The sequence below is a fragment of the Anastrepha ludens genome, chromosome 2, assembly GCF_028408465.1.
Source record: "Anastrepha ludens isolate Willacy chromosome 2, idAnaLude1.1, whole genome shotgun sequence".
Classification (NCBI taxonomy): Eukaryota; Metazoa; Arthropoda; class Insecta; order Diptera; family Tephritidae; genus Anastrepha; species Anastrepha ludens.
The window spans coordinates 19,785,494-19,801,463 of NC_071498.1; the positions used below are offsets into that span (position 1 = coordinate 19,785,494).

Here is a 15,970-nt window from a genome sequence, read left to right on the forward strand (position 1 = left end):
TCACAAGAGTGAATCGATGAGATGGTGCACTCTCATGCAATAAGCGGTATTCAGGGCGAATTCGACGAAACCCCCGCTTCAAAACCCCAAGATAAAAAATAACATTGGCGGTTTGGCCCGTTGGCTCGTTGGCACAAACTCCTTGGGGACAATTCCCTTGGAATCGTAAAAACAAATGAGCATCGAATTGATTTTGGACTTCTCGAAACACCATTTATTGGGTGGTGGCACGTCTGGGGCCTTCCATTCTACACTTTGACGCTTAGTTTCAGGTTCATGTTAGGAACCATCACGTTTCATCACCAGGTACAATATTGTAAAGGAAGTTCTCGTCTTTTCTCGCCTCTTTACTAAGGTCTTTCGAATGTTGAATTCTGAACAATTTTTCGTCCTCAGTTAACTTGTGCGGAATGAAACGCTCACAGACCTTTCGTAAGCCCAAATGTTCAGTTCAAATGCGATCAATCGATGTTTTGGAGATATTCAACTCCGATTCCATGAATTTCAACGATGATTTCGGTTTATTTTTGATAAATTTACGAACAGTTTCTATGGAGTTTTCGGTGATCACTGATTTTGGGCGGCCCCTATGTTCATTGTCATTTATGTCCTCACAACCGTCTCTGAAACGTATAAACCACTCATGAATTCTGAAACGAGATAGACAATCATCGCCATAAACTTTTTTCATCAATTCAAATGTTTCGTTAAACCGAACCGATTTCGGTACCGATTTTAAAACAAGATTTGATACCGATGACACAAACATACTGACACTTTAGATGCAATAACTTCGCTTCCACTGAACCGAATGTCACCAAGCTTTCATTGGAAGTCAGCTGAGGATGTAACTTCAAACGCACTAACTCATTAAAAAGATGGCGCCATCATAAACATTTTTATGACGCCAGTTTTTTTTATTTTGGACTTTGCCTTGTAGTTTGGACCCAGCGACCAGCTCAGTACTAAAAGAAAATATCGTACCACTTCTTCAGCGAGTGGCATGGAGTACGAAGGCCAAATTTTAAGAGTGCAGCCAACGTAACTACAACAAAAAAGAAATCCGCAATTATCTTTGTAATACGTTTTATCATTAATAATGCTTTTTAATTTAGCTCTGCGTGTATGTATGCTCTTCATGGTATTCGTTTACCTTTGAGAAGCAAATGAGGTTTTATACACTTTGCTTAAAGCAACATTGACTACATTTTACTATTCGCGACACGTACATTTATCTTGAAAATATGAATATCGGAATATCAGCCACGGCAACTATGATACAATTTCGCGATAAATATTGGAAATAGTTGAATTCGATTATGAATAGCGTAAAATGTTTAAAAAGTTATTAAAACAAAAACTGATTGGCTCATGATTAAAACTTAAGTGCATCAAGACAAAGCCTGTAGCAATCCAATTGGAATAAATTAGAATACTGTAGTTTACATACAGGAACACAAGCAAACTAAACGCAAAAAAACAAAAATCGGAAAATTGTTTACATTAGTAATTTTTGCTAATTTAATCGGCTTATTAACAAAAAAACTCAAAAATGGTTTTTATACGAAAGTCAACTAACAAGCTTTAGTAATTTGAAGCGATGAGATTGGCCTAATACATTTGACGATGATTTAAGGAAGAGCACTTTTTTCAGATCCAAAAATCGAAATTTGGCCATATCTACAACCTATGCCGTGGACAAATTTTTTGTTCATAATAACAAGGGGAATCACAATTTCGAATCATAGTATCAAAAAATCGTATGCCATGCGAATCGTCCCAGTCTCTCATAAATCCGTTTCTAGATTTATGTTTTTGTCATCCAATTTATGGTGTGCATCCTGGTAGACTGGCAAACTGAATGAAGAGCTGTTTTGATATAAATTTGATAAATGATAAACATTACGAACATAAATATGTAACCCTTTTCCATTTTTATAACCTCAAATCAAGAATTTTAGAAGTGTAGGTTGGGTTAGGTTGACCTGACTGCCTGAAAGCCATCACATAGGCCTATTGGTCCTTAGTGGTACCAGATGGAGCTTGACCCTTACGTTTCCTTGTACATAGTAGGGTTCTTGTAATAAGCCTGCGTCTTTTGCGAATCTAAGTAATCTCTTAACCTCTAACCCTGAGTGACATTCTAACCGCTCATACTGTAGAGCTCCTAAGCATTTCATTCGGGTTCTAGCTAATGTAGGGCAAGAACATAGAAGGTGTTCTAGAGTTTCCCTCTCTCCTAGTTCATTGCATAATTAGAAATGCCGTGTAAAACTTTCCCACAAATAACGGTATTTTGGTAAATTCGGTGTGAATAAATCATTTTCATCATTTAGAGGAGAAGATAAGTTTTATTTTTGTATTGTATTGGAATTAATGTATAAAATTATTGTTGTAAAGTTCACCATAAGACCGCAATGAACCCTTACAAAACTAATACTCGCAGTATTGAAGATAAGCTATCCAAGGTTCTTAAATTTTTTTAGCTGAAACAGCTAGTTCGAGTCTCATTAGCCAATGTTAGTCTTGTTTTAATTGTTGTCAAAATGAGTTACCCAGTGAAGCGCACGTCGATTTTCCTAAGTGCCAAAACTGCAATCCATTATATTTAATAATTTTTCAAGGCGAAACATTCAACCCTAATGTCTACATCTTTGCCAGGCGAGAGCAGGGCAGCTGAGAAGAAAGTGTTGAGCTTATTCCATCTCGTCATCACGACAGCTTCTGCAGAATGACAGTTTCACCGCATGGACACCTACCCACCAAACTCGAAAGCTGAGGCTCTGTTAGCCTTAGGAGTTCCCTCGAGTATCCCTAATCTACCCGTGGCCAGAAGGATCTTGCGACCTTGCACGTTTGCACATTAGCCCAGCGCTCGCTGAGTTTACTCGATGCCAATCCTCTCATTTTGCAACGAAACTGTCTCCAAAGTTTCCAGTATAGCCAGCTTATCAGCCCAGCAGTTTCCCTCTATGCAGCTGTGACCGCAAACCCTGATATCGAAGTATTCGGATGCAGTCGAGAAAGAAGCCAGACATTCCACGACCAATCTCGAACGCAGAAACATCGAGCCCAAGGCCCTAATTGCCGCTTGACTGTTGTAGTAAATACTTACTTCCTTAACAGTAATTACCGAAGTAAGCAACCAACCCACTGCTTCCTTAATTGCGGCTACCTCCCCTTGGAAAACACTACAGTTGTCCGGAAGCCTGAATTTGAGCTTGATGGGGAGCTCCTCACAGAATACGCCCCCACCAACCCTTCCGTCCAACTTCGAGCCATCCGTGAACATGTTTGCCATCCCTTGAGAGAATATGAGTGGAAAAAGGTGCGCTTGGACCTAGCGTGGGTGTACAATGATCCAGCACATCAACTCAAAACTGTTGAATGCTAAAGTGTCCATAGCTTAAGTCTAGTTTATGGCCTGATTGCGGCGCGTGCAGCGGTAGATTTTCCTGCAATATCTACGGGTGCCACATTCAGCATAACGTTAAGCGCTAGAGTAGGAGTGGTACGGAGCGCCCCACTGATGCCAATGAGGGTAGACTTTTGTACCGTCTCCAGCTTCTTAGCTGATGCCATCCTTTCTAGCGAGTTCCACCAGACAAGAACTCCGTACAGCAAGATTAGTTTTATAATCGTCTTATAAAGCCAAAAATTTACCCTTCTTTTGCCGATGGCGCTCCTGTAACCATACAAGGCGACTGTTGCCTTCCTAATTCTCTCCTCAATGTTTGACTTCCACGTTAGACCTCTGTCAAGGATAAGCCCCAGGTACTTGACCCTGTCAGAGAGCACCAACGGAGCGCCCGCTATTGAGGAGAGAAAAACTCTAGGTATTTTACATTTCCTCGTCAATAAGACGAGCTCCGTCTTCAGAGTATTTATCGAAAGGTCACAATTTGCAGTCCAATTCACCACGAAGTTCAAATAACCCTACATCAATTCCGTCAGAGTATTTAAAAAATTCCCTCTGACAATATTGTATACTATATTATTATTTTTGGTGAACCAATTTGGCTGTGCAAAAGAGCAGAAAGCCAAGGAACAAAAATACTTTCAGAAGCTGATACTTACAGAAGAAATAATTTATTTGGTTTTACATTTATTTTTTTTTTTTTATTTATTTCTTATTACCTACATCGTTGAGATACGTTTTGCGGTTTTGCTCATCGTTTTTGTTGACCTTTAAAATTTTTATTTTTTTTTTTTCGATGTCTTATTGTATGCTTGACAAGCATATTTATCTGAGCGAAATAATTTACAGAGAAAGCCAAAAGCCCAGAGTTGATGCAGTTTTATTGAATTTATCCCAGAATCAGAATTTACAAAATATAGTTCATCTTCCTTCTCTCTTCCATATGGAAAACAATTCAATTTTACAATTCAATGACTTTTTAATAAATCCAAAAAATTAAGTCAATAAGAAAGTTTAACTTCTCGCTTTCGCCGTCATCGCAAAAGCCTATAGGATGGAGCTATGCCGTACCCATCTGTTGAATGGATTGTAGGGATGATTCATGGGATAGTTACAAAAATTTTAATCCGAGGATTTCTTAAATAGTTGACTTCACTTCATAAGCTCAATAAATTTCATATTATCATAATTGAAATATAACTTAATAGCCCACCTACATATATTGAACTCGGAAAAAATGCACTCCATATTTTAGCTCACTTGTAATGTGCGAGAAGTGTTGTTATTTGAGTTCTATTACTATTCTACTCTCTGTTAAAAGATGAGTAGCAAAGTGGCTCGCAATTGGCGAAATTATTCAATTCCTGAACCAGTTATCTGCTTAACTAATTCAAAACCATTTTTTTCCTTAACCACTTTCTTTGGTTGCTTTCTTTACGGTCATATAAGGAGACAACTCAAATTTGTGTTTATTCCAAAAGCGGGAAGAAACTCACATACCCATCCAAAAAACTTGAGACCGATATCTCTTTCTTCTTTTCTATTGAAAACTTTGCAGAGGTTGATAGAATTTCACTTAAGCCTACCTATAGTTAGAAATCTTATCTCCACGTCACAGCTTGCCTACACGAAAGGGAAATCGGCAGAGACAGCTCTACATAACCTTATTTACACTGCAGAGAGTTCACTGCACAAACAGAAATGTTGAAGGGGGGGGCAATTACTGCAGCACTCACTAATCTTGGGGTAGAACCGGGCTAGGTAGGCTTCATTGGCAAAATGCTAAAATCATTGAAGCGAAACTAGGAGAATCGGTACTGAGGAGGAGAAATCGGTACAAGGTGGAGTCCTCTCACCGTTTCTATGGAACCCAGTTGTAAATAAACTTCTGTTAATAATGGAATCGGTGGGCTGTAAGGTGACAGCTATCTCATTAAGAGACCTAATACAAAATGCTCTATATTTACTTTCTAGGTGCTCAGAAAAGTGTGGTCATTCTCAAGGCGTTTAAGTTATTATTCTGGATAAAAACAATGTTCCTGCTTGGATTAACAATATACGAAAAATTTCTCCATTCTATTTCTCACAAGTTTTGTGAGAAATATCTTCACTTACTTCGTATGAAGTTTGGGATTCGAGATGTATTGGCCTTCCACAGTCTGAGCAGATGCTTTTTTGTAATGACTGACTTCAGTAACATAAACCATTAACTGGTACAGCCCTTCAGACTGAGGTTTGGTAAATGGATTTCTTGGTTTCAAAGACTTCTATCTAAAACGCTTTAACTTAATTTATTCTTTTTTTTTTTTCTCAAATATCCACCTACAAATAGTGCAAGTAATAAAATGTAGATATGTTTCTAGAGCAATATCTGTGCACAGGTCATGAAAACAAATCGTACATTCACACAGTTCATTCCGCTTCATAGTAACCTTCATTAAGCGGTCAACTTTATCATCGTCGTAAGCGATCCCGTAAATACATAAGCATGCAATTTTATTGTTACGTACTTGCTGGCTGCAGTTTTGTTCCACTTTTAAGTAAAATTCAAGAGTATGGTGTAAATAATGACACTGGCACTTATTTAAGCTGCTGGTGCAAGTGATTATGCCGATGAATATGAGGATGCGAATATGAGGATGGAGGTAGACATGAAGAAAATATTGTAGGGACAAAGACCGAAATGCTTATCTGACTATAGATAAATGTTGCAGTGTTGCTTTTATTGGTCCTTATTCTTGTACTAGCTGTCTCCCATTCATTGCGTCACTGGCTTTTGTTACTTCAGCGCAAATTTAATAAACTCTTATCTTCTCACTCGCTCATTTTCCACTTACTTACGAGTACTTCATCCTGCTGGAAAGTTATTTCGTTTCAAACTGGTGCGTTTGTATGCCATTGTGCCTAGAATACGACATCATTCAAAAGTCTGCCAATGTTTCATGTATGGATATGAAGAGCTCGATTTTCAATCACTCCGCTGCATACATCCGGCTGAGTTTGAGTAATGGCTTAGAATATGTTGACAGTGCGGACATCGATCGATTGCAGATGGTGGTCTTGGTGTCCAATTCATGTCATCTCCGCGTGATAGAGCGCAGACTTCAATCGTTCATAACAAATTTTTATTAATTGTATATTTTTTTTGCCACTTAATATTTCCCACAAAGGGAGAGACCTACAGGTTTACGCCGCCTCTAAACGGCAGATTGTTTTTCATGACAGAAATAAATAGGATCCTAATAATAGAATGTATTTCGATTGCCTGCCGAGCCGCGACCGCTATTAGAAAACACTTTTTCTATCATTTGGTTTTTTGTGTCCGGGGTTTCGAAGCCGGGTACTGCGGAATGATAATCACGCACCAACGCATTCGGCTGCAGCAGCCGTACACAAGTTCCCGAGTATAATTAAACGATCTCAGCTTGCGTCGAACTATTACGTTCCATAACTGGTTCGCTGGTTCAGCTCACTCGAATATATTATTGCTTTTCTCAAGAAAAGCTTTGATCTCTGCAGTTTTCATAACACAAGAACCGACATTCCACCAAACTTCGTAAATTAGCAAATTTCTTCTTCTTCTTAATTGGCGCGATAACCGCTTACGCGATTTTGGCCGAGTTTAACAAAGCGCGCCAGTCGTTTCTTTCTCGTGCTAACCGGCGGCAGTTGGACACACCAAGTGATCCATCAAGTCCTCTTCCACCTGATCTTTCCAAAATAGACAAGGCCTTCCCCTTCCTCTGCTACCACCAGCTGGTACCGCATCGAGTACTTTCAGAGCCGGAGCGTTTGTATCCATTTAAACGGCACGACCAAGCCAACGTAGCCGCTGGATCTTTATTCGCTGCGGTACGTCTATGTCGTCGTAAAGCTCATACAGCTCAACGTTCCATCGCCTGCGATATTCGCCGTCGTCAACGTGCAAAAGTTCAAAAATCTTCCACAGAATCTTTCTCTCAAACACTCCAAGCGTCGCTTTATCGGATGTTGTCATCGTCCAAGCTTCTGCGTCATACGTTAGGACGGGCATGATGAGAGCCTTGCAGAGTGTTAGCTTTGTTCGTCGAGAGAGGACTTTACTGCTCAGTTGCCTACTTAGTCCAAACTAGCACGTGTTGGCAAGAGAGATTCTACGTTGGATTTCAAGGCTGACATTGTTATCGGTGTTAATGCTGGTTCCTAAATAAACGAAGTGCTTTACAACCTCGAAATCATAACTGTCAACAGTGACACGGGTGCCGACACGCAAGTGCGCCGACTGTTTGTTTGATGACAGGAGGTACTTCGTTTTGTCCTCGTTCACCACCAGGCCCATTCGCTTTGCCTCTTTATCCAGTTTGGAAAAGGCAGAACTAACAGCGCGGTTGTTAAGGCATACGCCAAAAAATTGTACGCTCTTATAAAATATTGTGTCTGAGCGATTAAGTTCTGCGACTCGTACAGGGTGGGTCATATAGCGTTTGCTTTTTGAACCACCTATTTTTTTGAGAATGGTAACACAAATGACATGTCAAATGTGTTCATAATTTACTTAAAGGTTTGACATTTACGAAATGGGACGCTATACGCTTGAACAATATTGAAAACCTATTTCCAAAGTGGTGAGTCTTCTTCTTCTTTTCTGATTTTCACATCGGTGGCCACATCAATAAGAAAAATTGTCGGATTTAGGGCTCAGAAAATCCACACGTTACTGTAAAGAAGAAAATGCATCCACAACGAGTCACTGTTTGGTGCGGTTTTTGGTCTGGCGGCATCATCGGGCCATTTTTTTTCGAAAATGAGCGAGAAGCCGCGATTACAGTAAATGGCGAGCGTTACCGTGACATGCTCAACGAGTTTTTGTTTCCAAAAATTGAAGAGGATGACATGGACGACATTTGGTCTCAACACGACGGTGCAACTTGTCACACTGCCAAAGTTACACTCGAACTTTTGGCTACCGTTTTTGAAAACCGAATAATCATCCGACATTCCGATATCAATTGGGCGCCTCGGAGCTGTGATTTAAGCCCGTTGGAGTATTTTTTGTGGGGAGCCGTTAGGGACAAATGCTATGCGAACCATCCAGAGACGATTGATGCTTTAAAACACGAAATCGAAGTTGCCATTCATGAAATTGGAGCCCAAACAATCGAAAATGTGCTTAAAAATTGGGTTGATCGAATGGCCTACTGTAAAGCCAGTCGTGGCAGTCATTTGAACGATATTATTTTTCATTCATAACTGACAATGTTCAATCTTCTAAATAAAAACAAAAATTTGAAAAAATATTGATTAGTTTGTTTTTTATAGCCGATTCAAAAAGCAAATTTTACATGGCCTACCCTATACGATCCTTTCCAATATCAGTTAGCAAATCTAGTTTCATGAAATCTGGAAACGCCACAGCGGTATCGCGATAATGTAAGTAGTTTTTTGTAAGTGAAAGAGAAATTTTAATTTAATACTTCGTTGGCAAAGACAAAAATCATGGAAACAAGATTGCGCCCATCAGCGAGTGGGCGACGTCGTACTGGTCTAGTTGTACAATTTTGCCAACCCTTTGCTCGTCTGTTCACCAATTGGACTAGGGTGACGTCACGAAAATAAACTGATTTTGTCGAATTCGCCAAGGGCAAATTAACGGTACCATTACTATTTCCATCGTGTAGAATACCCATAAGTTTTGAACAGTTTTCTAAATTTCTGCTATTCCGCCCACAAGCTTACCCCGTCGACTTTCAGAAAACTGTCAGGTAGCAATGACATTCGTTTTCCGTACGCAGACTTGGCAGTTAAAAAGATTTTTTTTGCATTCTGCCTAATTTTTGAAAAACTATTTACAAAACTGAAAATAAGCAAACTTCAAAAGAGGGTACACCCAACCGGTTGGAACAAATTAAATGCTCCAACTTATCCATAGTAAATAAATTTTCCGTCCTCTCAGTGCTACCATTTCATAATAATTCATTTTGGTCAGTATGTGATTTGCAACAACATTAAAATGAGCTTGGACATTAAAAAAAAAAACCGTCGTTGACATCTCTGACGAACAACAAGCGAAATAAAACCGGCATCGAGTAACTATAGCATCTAATCATGACATCGTTCAGGGCAACACCCAACAATGCAATGGACGACATAACAAGAACACAGTCAAAGGCTATCAGTTGCCCCGTCTGCAAACTACTCACACAGAGCAAGCAACCAACAAATAACAACCAGCAACAGTGCTCGACTGCGAAAAAAAACTGGCCCATCCGTTCGGCCGCCCAAACGTCAGCTTAGCCTGTGCGCCTGTCAGACTGCACGCGTTGAACTTCACTGTCATTGTCGTGTAACATAACTGTGGGTCTCACATGCTGGGCCATCGGTCGCTCTTCGTGTGTGTGAGTAAATCATAGTCCTGCGTCCCTTCCTTGCTAGGCCACCACAAATGTGCACATTTTGTGTTCTTCTCTATCCTCATCTACGCCTCCATAAGCAGGCCAATAGATTGTTTACTCGTGCGTATGTGTTGGTTATTTCCATCACCCACTCCATTGTGCCATTCACTCCGTATTCACCGACGCTTGGTAAACACCCCGCATCTCAGTTGGCAAATGGCTAGCGTAGCCTGGCTTTATAAAAATTGCTTCTAAATTATTATTGTCATTATTGGCAGCAATGAATTGGTGTTTTGTTGTTGTTGTCCGGCTGGCGCTGGGTGTTACTACGTGCGCTCATGAACTAAAATGCTGCATTTTGTCATTGTGTGCGGCTGACGGTGGCGGGTGGCGTTTGATAGTTGCTGGGGTAGCACACAAATAGCTGCAATGAAATAAATCTATGGCCATGAATTTGATGTACGCACTGGCTTGAAATGCTATTTTTGGTAAAAACCCATTTATGTAACTGGCCAATATATTATCAAAAAGCTACAAGTATACATCTAGATATGTGCGTGTGTGTGTAACTACACGTGACATACATACCACCTTGATCAAAAAGTTCCCGGAATATACTTACTTTATTACTCAAACGTGATATTATCGGCTCCAAAGTACTCCCCATCAACTGCAATGCCAACGTCTGATTCAGCTTCATCGACTTCTCCGTTATTTAAATCGCAGCTCAAAGTGCAATCAGGTTAAAGGAGGTTGGCCTCTGGAGGCAATCTCTCAAGGGACATGGTAACATTTTCGGACAGTTAACGACGTACTTCTCCGAACTTCGAACAGATATCTCTATGCACAATCTAGAATTTGAGGGTCGTGCTAGGCCACGGAAATCAAGAAAATCTGCACCGAAGCTTGCACCTCTGTCTTCACTGACGGTTCCAAGATGAAATCGGGAGTCGGTGCAGCGGTTTTATCTAAATCAGCCAATTTATCTATCTCCTTTAAACTGCCGAATACTGCTAGTGTTTTTCAAGCAGAAGTCTTTGCGATCCTACAGGCATGCAAAATGCTTACGGAACGCGGGAGCGAGGGAGATATTTACATTTTCTCCGAAAGTCAAGCCGCAATCAAGACTCTGACGACGCCATGGTGCAGAACGAAATTAGTAAACTCCTCTAAGGAGGAGTTCAAATCTCTTGGGTATACAAGTAACATTCTCTGATCTGGGTTCCAGGACATAGGAACATAGAGGGAAATGAAACTGATGATGAGCTTGCCAGGAAGGGAACTGAATTGGTCTCAGAGACCTCCTACCAGGTCATCGGCATCCCACTGGCAGTTGTTAAAGGTGAACTGTACAAATAATTGACAAAAATAGGGAGCTCCATTTCTTCATGTGATATTTCGAAAAGCCTTTGGCCTCAATACGATATACGAAGTACTCAGAAAGTACTTTGTCCTCCTCGCCATTCAATTTCCAAACTCGCAGCTATGTTAACCGGTCACTAGACGATCGGCACACACAGGGAAAAGCTAGGGTTACCATTTAACCCCCATTGCAGAAGCTGTGGGGATCTTTCAGAGAAGGAGACTGTAGAGTTTTTTCTCTGTAAAGGTCCCGGTTTGGCAGCTAGACAATTAAGATCACTGGGCGCTCCTTTCTTCGACAGCCTGGGGCAGTGCGCCAACCTAAATCCAATCAATCTCCTCCATTATATAAACAGCTCTGGTTGTCTGTAGATATCTACCTGTTGGTGGTCCCATAATGGTATCAAAACCGCGCTTCAGTGCTACTTGAGGAGCGCCAGATTGGCACTTCAACCATTTCACCTACCTACCTACCTTGATTCAGCTCTCGAAACATTTCTGGAACACTATTTTCGATGTAGCCATCAAAGACGTCTTGGATTTTTCCTTTATTTCCTTTGAACTACAAAAACGCCGAAACGCCATAGCGGTTTCTTGACACGATCAAACAGAAGGAAAACGCAGGGCATCATATCAGATAAGTTCGATGACTGTTGGATGGTGTTTTTTGCGTTCTTGGTAAAAAATTCCGAATTATGATTGCACTGTGCAACGGTGCGTTATCGAGGTGCAAAATCCACGAGTTGCTTTCCCACAAATCCTCTCTTTTTTGGCGAATTGCTTCACGTAAAAGACGCATAGGTCTTATTAACTGTCTGACCTTCTGGCGAAAATTCGGGGTGTACAACTCCGTTGTAATCCATAAAAGCCGTGTGCACCGCTTCCTCTTTTGACTGAAAACTACGAGATCTCTTTGGTTTTGGTTCATTGAGATCTTCACTCACTCCCTACCCTAATGTCTGGATTACATGTCGTATTCATAAGCCCTGGTCTCGTCTCCAATACTGATGCGTTTGATGAATGTTGGGTCGGATTCAGCCGTGATAATCATCTATTTGGCGATATCAATGCAGTTTCTTTCTTCCAGGGAATTCAAGTCACTTTTGCGGCAACACAGCACAAACCCAAATCATTAGCTGCAATGTCCTGAATGGATTCATAAGCAATGCTCAAGTTGGTCTGATTGTTAATTTGCTATCATTGATTAACTTTTCTTTCTCTTTATTGATGTTTTCATCAGTTTTCGTTGTCGACGGCCCGCCACTATGTTCGCCATCCTCGACGGACTCACGTTCCCTTCTGAAGCCTTCATGTCCCTCATAACCAGTGTTATTATAGAGTATCATTATCGATACAGTTACAGCTACAGATACATTAACAGTTTCCCAATATTTCTAAAGTTTCCGCAACATTTAATTCATTTTTAGCGCAAAATTTAAAACTAGTCACAGATATGGCAACTTGACAATGAAACAGAACTCAATTCAATTGACTTAAAACGTCACCTGGCGGTTGTTCCAGGAACTTTTTAATCCTGGTGGTAAAATAAAAACAAGTAAAAATGAGTCAGATTTTACTCCTTTGCACCAGTTTTAACTACATTTCCTGCCACAACTGCGGATGAATTAGGACGTGATTTTTTTTAACTTACTTCATATTTCGATAGCGGAAAGATTCACATTATATTTTATTGCTCGCACACTTCATTTTGCACTGATATCAGAAATGTATTGCTCCGACTTTTTTTTTTTTTGAATAGGTGAAGCAGCTGGTGAAGAAACCAATATCCTGGCTGCGCGTTCGCGATGGACACATCTTGACAGTCGATCAGACGACCTTCATTGCTGATCAGCGATTCCAGTCGATTTTTGCACCAAATCCTGAACGCTGGTCGTTGCAAATTAAATATGTTCAACTTAAGGATGAAGGTACCTATGAGTGCCAGGTGTCTACAGAGCCAAAATCGAGTGCAATTGTCACATTACGAGTAGTGGGTGAGTATTGATGGAAATTTTAGCGAACTGAAGTGGAGGCAATTCTCTATAGATAGAATTATTTCAGAAGCAGGGCAAAGAAAACTTAATGTAGTTGTAATTTATTTTTAAGTTCACTCATCATTGGCTCTACAAATACTACAGACGAGTTTCTATTAAATAATAACAACAAAATGTTGAGGAGATTCAACAACCTGAGTTCAGGTATCAGTTTTGCTCTGCTTCAGCTGATCCTGATAAAGAAGTTATAATAATTAAAATCGTTTCAAGCGTTTATTGTTCCCCCGTTTGTGGTATAATCGTATGCGCGTAAAGCTGCACGAATTTTCTGTCCTCACCAGTTCCAGTGCCTCACCTTATTTTTCGCATCGTTCAAGCTTTTATCTACTAAACTAAGAGCACCACGATGACAAACTTACAATTCTTTCAGATAGGAGTGGTACTTATCCACAATACAGGGTTTGATTCAAAAGTAATGAGCCTTATTTTTTTTAAGCAGTTTTATTAAACCTTTTGGCTTATACAACTAATATTCTTCAAAATAGGACCCTTGAACGTCAATACACCGCTGGTAGCGGTCCTTCTGCTGCAGGAAACATTTTTTAAACTCATCCGCCTTAATCGCGTTCAATTCGGCTGTCACAGTTTTTTGGATCGCCTCGATGGAGTCGAAACGCCTCCCCTTCAGCTTTCTTTTTAGGCGCGGCAACAAGAAGAAGTCCGGAGGGGACAGGTCTGGGCTGTAGGGAGGGTGGGGAGGTACCGGAATCCCCATCTTGGCCAATGCAGAGCAATTACTTTTGTTCATCAGTCAAAACCTTTGGAACCGATTTGGCACACACTTTGCGCATTTCAAGTTTTCCGGTCACGATTTCCCGCACATTGTAATAAGTTAAATTTAACTCTTCACTGATTTTACGTAGACTAGCACGACGGTCAATGTTCAAAAATTCACGAACCCGGTTCACATATTCGTCTGTTTGCGTCTTCGAAGGCCTTTCAGATCGGTGTTCGTTTTCGACGTCCTCCCGGCCTTCCTTGAACGACTTGTGCCACCGTTTTACCTGGGCACTGGACAGAGATTGGTCCCCATAAGCCTCCTTGAGTAGGTTTTATGGTTAAGGTACTCGTTTTGTTTAGCTTTACGCAAAATCCTAACACACTTTTAAAACAGCTTTCACGCGCGGACCGATGTTGACTGCACCGCTGTTGCCAGCGAACTGGGGCGGGTTTCTAGTGGAAGGGGAAGGTCCAACGATCATTTTCCCCCACCAGCCGATTCAGTTGATCGCTTGGCAGACGCTCCGAGCGGGAAGGCTCATTACTTTTCAATCAAACCCTGTAAACTCGCATACTTCATTATTTTCGCTTTGCTATCACATTTAGAGCTGGCTGAACTGACGTCGTGAGTCAGTCTGAATGGCTGCACAGTGAGAGAAATTTATTAGCGCACATGAAAATTTCCAAAATTACTTCCTACAGGGTGTTTAGTTATCAATGTTCGCTATTGAGAATATGCAAATTTATATTGACCGAAAATCCATTATCTAAATTTCCTGCATAATTTTGCTTTATCTTCTGCAAACACTTCTCATCGCATCGAATCAATTTCACACGAAAACACTGATAAATTAACAAACACTCACACACCGAAACAATGCAAATACGCATAAAATCAAAACTAATGTATTCACACATACACACACACACACACACACACAACCATATGCAAATGCATCCGTCGTTTCATGGTTGGCCGCACGGAAATGTATGCCTTGACAAACACCCCCGCGTTACCCCATACATTGGCCGTTGCTCACTTTTCGCTGCTCGGCGATGCAGAGCCGAGAACGGAATTGATTGGCGAGCCCACACGTCACGTCAAGGCGGGCAGTCAAGTGAAGCTGCGTTGCATAATTAGCCAGGCGCTAGAGCCGCCACTTTTTATTAATTGGTTCCACAATCAGAAGCAAATTTATTTGCACAGCCGAAGAGGTTGGCGCACCGAAATCGAACGCATCGAATTACCGTTAACGGAACCCCCGACAACGACATCGGGCACTACTACAACAACAACAACAGACGCTACAACGACAGCTGCCACCACGACAATGACATCGCCAGCCACTGCAGCTCAAGTCGAAGGTGCGACAACAATTACTGGCCCAGCAGATGCGGTGCCGGCGGCATCAGCCCCAGCCACTTCAGCCCCAACAACAACAACAATACACTCGCTGGCAAATGAGTTTGGCAGCTACAACGATATTGCGCACACAGGCACCGACACGTCGGCAGTGCAGGCGACAGGAGCAGCAAATGTGAGTGGTGAGGATATAGGCTTGGCAACAACAATGCCCGCAGTCAGTGTGCCACCTTCTGAGGTGGCGGCAGACGGCGAGGCAAGTGCGCTGGGGGTTGGCAATAGTTTTGCCTTTGGCACTGGCAACACCACTTCATCACTGCTGGCAGCCATGGCGGCGGCAGCGGTCACCATGTCAACAGCAGTGCCAACCATAACAAAGACAATGCTTTGGCCGCAAACAACAGCAATAATAACCACAGTGAGCACAACGCTGGCGGCTGTGGAGGTACGACAAATAACGGTAAGTTACTTTAAAGAATTTTAATTGATAAAGTTTGTATGAGACAGGAAATAAATTGGTTCTGCGAAATTCGGCCAACTTCATAAGTGCTTGCACCACCTAAACGACAAACTGTGTGCGTTGTAATGCGTTCCCATGGCATACGCATAAACATTTCACTTGAAATTAAAGTCAAGATGACCCTAAAAACCTTAAATTTAAGAAACCTGAAGGGTTAAAAAA

At 41.3% G+C, this 15,970-nt stretch overlaps 1 protein-coding gene across 1 annotated transcript in view; it reads left to right on the forward strand.

Moving 5' to 3' along the window:
* Positions 1 to 15,970, forward strand: part of LOC128864392 (mucin-5AC) — a 72,353-nt gene that overhangs the window by 38,974 nt on the left and 17,409 nt on the right. The window contains exons 3-4 of the mRNA XM_054104029.1: positions 12,911 to 13,145; positions 14,988 to 15,748. Coding sequence (XP_053960004.1) covers positions 12,911 to 13,145; positions 14,988 to 15,748 — 996 coding nt within the window. The remainder of the gene's footprint in view (positions 1 to 12,910; positions 13,146 to 14,987; positions 15,749 to 15,970) is intronic.